Source organism: Rhinolophus hipposideros, assembly GCF_964194185.1.
Source record: "Rhinolophus hipposideros genome assembly, chromosome: 21".
Lineage (NCBI taxonomy): Eukaryota > Metazoa > Chordata > Mammalia > Chiroptera > Rhinolophidae > Rhinolophus > Rhinolophus hipposideros.
In genome coordinates this window covers 16,245,774-16,248,775 of record NC_138067.1, presented here as the reverse complement: position 1 = coordinate 16,248,775, position 3,002 = coordinate 16,245,774, and the positions used below count along the sequence as shown (strand labels likewise).

The 3,002-nt window shown below is 41.7% G+C and overlaps 1 protein-coding gene across 1 annotated transcript; it reads right to left on the bottom strand.

Moving 5' to 3' along the window:
• Positions 1-266: 266 nt before the first annotated feature.
• On the bottom strand, positions 267-1,191 carry LOC308490375 (protein AF1q-like). The gene has a single exon (XM_081032487.1). The coding sequence runs from the start codon at positions 1,179-1,181 to the stop codon at positions 909-911; it is 273 nt and encodes a 90-aa protein (XP_080888613.1). The 5' UTR covers positions 1,182-1,191; the 3' UTR covers positions 267-908.
• Between the last annotated feature and the right edge of the window lie 1,811 nt (positions 1,192-3,002).

Here is a 3,002-nt window from a genome sequence, read left to right as displayed (position 1 = left end):
GCGATAATTTTGGGAGGAGTGGGGACAAGGTGTAGCGTCAGAATGTGATTGTTCATTTCATGGTCAAGGTGGCTGAAGAACGGTGCCTGAGGCCCATTGATCAATACCATACATCACAAATGCAGGAGAACAAGTCCGAAATGCTAAGGCCCAAACCCTATGTTTAGAAACTGAATCGAAACCTTACAAATGATCATAATAGCAAGACAGCATGTTAAGATTTGAAATGGAGTGATTTTCCTCAGCTAGAGTTTTCAACCCACATTTGTAAAGTGAGTAGGCATGAAGAAGAAACACCCTTTTGAGAAACCATAGCTATTTCTGAAATGCTTCACTGCTTTCCCCTATTTTCACTTTCCATGATGGGAACACCCTTGCTTTATACCTTTACCCCCAATTTCTCTGCGAAATTACTGAAGGAACAGAAACAAAAATGCAAGAGTCTTATCACCTCGGCCTTTTAGAAATCCAACTGTCTCGTAGCAGATAATCTCAAATGAAAACTTACAAGCTATTCTTCAACCCTTTAAGAAATATTTGTCTTTACTGTCCTGGAGTGGGAAAACAATCATTCCTTCCATTTTGCACTACTATACTACTCTCTGGTGCCCCCATCAGGCCTGTTTTCTGGAATTAATGTGGAGGAATCTCTGTGACCCAGTACTCCATTGCTTGAACCCTTTGTGGCTTGAGGGCTTTGGAGAGAAACTGATAAGGAAAATAAATAAATAAATAAGTAAATAAATAAATAAATTAAATAAATACAACACCATACGACTCTAGCAGATTCATCAGCACCTCAACACAATAGAGGAGAGAGAGCAAGATTAATAGGGGAAAAGGGTGGAAAGGAAGGGGCTTGAAAGGGAAGACAATGAGGGCAAGGTGGTGGGAGAGAAGTCTCGGGCTTAGATCAAGTCTAATTCGAAGGAATGGATGCTGGCAATGGGAGCTCTCCAGAAGTTGAAGGTGCTGTACTCAAGGAGGGCATCACCTTCAGGGTTTTTCTCCTCCTCTGTTCCTGTTGCTTGCCCGGTCATTTTGCCAACGCTGCTGTTCTTGATCTTGTAGGTGGATGTATCTGACAGACCCAGGCTTTCCAGCTCCGACAGATCCAGTTCTGGAATAGGCATCCTCCAGAAAAGAAAGGAGCTGTACTGGCTACTCACAGGGTCCCTCATAACTTCCTGTTATCAGTGAATTTTTTTTAAAAAAAATTTAGCTTTACTACTCTTGATTAGTAATAGTGTATATATTTTTAGGAATGTTGTCAAATTTGGGAAAGCATCTGTCAAGTTTCTTACACATAGGATCTCTTACAACTTCAGGGCAGTCAGATTTTTTTCCTAGGCGGTTGTTCATTAAAAAAAAAATCATTTTTCTGAAAAATTGAGATATAACCAATATGCCATAAAAATCATCCCTTTGAAGTGTATACTCAACTAAGTTGTAAAACCATTATCATGATCTAATTCCAGAACATTTTCATCACTCCCAAAAAAAACTCTGGCCCCATTAGCAGCCACTCCCCATTTCTCTGTCCCTCCAGCCCCCTAGCAACCACTAGTCTGCTTTCTGTCTTTATGGATTTGCCTACTGTAAACATTTCGTGTAAATAGAATCATACAATATGTGACCTTTTGTGTCTGACTTCTTCCACCTAGCATAGCGATGTCAAAGTCATCCACGCGTAGCACCCATTGGTGCTTTATTCCTTTATAGGCTTTATTCGGGAATAACATTCTGTTGTATGAACGTACCGCATTTTGTTTGTCCATTCATACGCTGATGGACATTTGGATTGTTTTTACGCTTTGTCTGTTATGAGTAATGCTGCTATGACTCTTCATGCGTGAGTTTTTGTTTTTTTTTTGTGGACATATGTTTTCATCTCCCTTGGGTTGATACACAGGAGTACAATTGCTGGGCCATATTGTAACTCTATATTTAACTTTTTGACCACAAGACTTTCTTTCTTAAACATGATAGGCAATGATACCTCTTCTGGAAGGCAGGTTCAGATTGGGGGTGGGGTGGGGTGGGCTGGGGGAGGGGAATGTTGAGCACCCAACAGAGGCCTTTCAATGCAGCATCCTCTCTTCTTTGATTGCCTAGAGCTGTGGAAGGCTGGCATGAGGGACACATCAGGAAAAACAAAATAATTTAAGGGTTGTATTTCTAAAAAATAGAGAATGAAAGTAATTTTATCCTATGAGGGAAAATGCATTTTTCCCACTTTAATTACTTCATGTAGTGCTTCTGAGTGGGCTGTCCACCCGGGCTGCATGCGTTAGCTTCCCAGCTCCACTACTAAGTAGCTGTGGACCGTGACTAAGCTACTTAGCCTTTTAGTGCTTTGGTGCCATCATCTGTAAAATGGGAGCTCCAACACAAACCTTTGCGGAGCTGTTGTCCTCATGTGATAACGTATGTAACACATGAGACAAGGGCCCTGGTAAGGGCCCTTGCTCAGCCCGTTATAACTATGAATCATTTTATTGCCTCCTGTAGGAAGGAAAGAATGTCAATGAGGCTGTCTGTAACTAAAAAGGTAAATTCTGGGGCATATTTGAGAAGTAGCCAGCAGGAAATGGCACAGGAATATACGAGCCCAACTCAATTTGCAGCCCTGACTTCAGCGCGGAGCCTGGCCAGAGCTGGTGGGCAGCGAGTGTGGCTTGACACCAACCTCAATAAATATTTGAAGACTTTTTATTGATTTGTCCCTGAAATGCAGTCTGTGGGTGTGTGAGGGACTTTTCTAGGAAGTGCTGGCTTCATTTGTGGAATCCTCTCCTGTGTCTGGAGGCTTAGCCTGCCTTCTTCTGAGGTTTTCTGTCTTCTGGAGCTTCCCTGCAAATTGAGATTTGCCAAAGTAGGTTTCACTCAGAGAAAAGAAATTGGGTCAGCTCTGTGCCCCATTTCTTTTGCCAAAAAGTTCTACCAATTTTTACGTGAGACAAAAATACATTTTTTTCCATTATAGAAAGTAGAATGTGTGA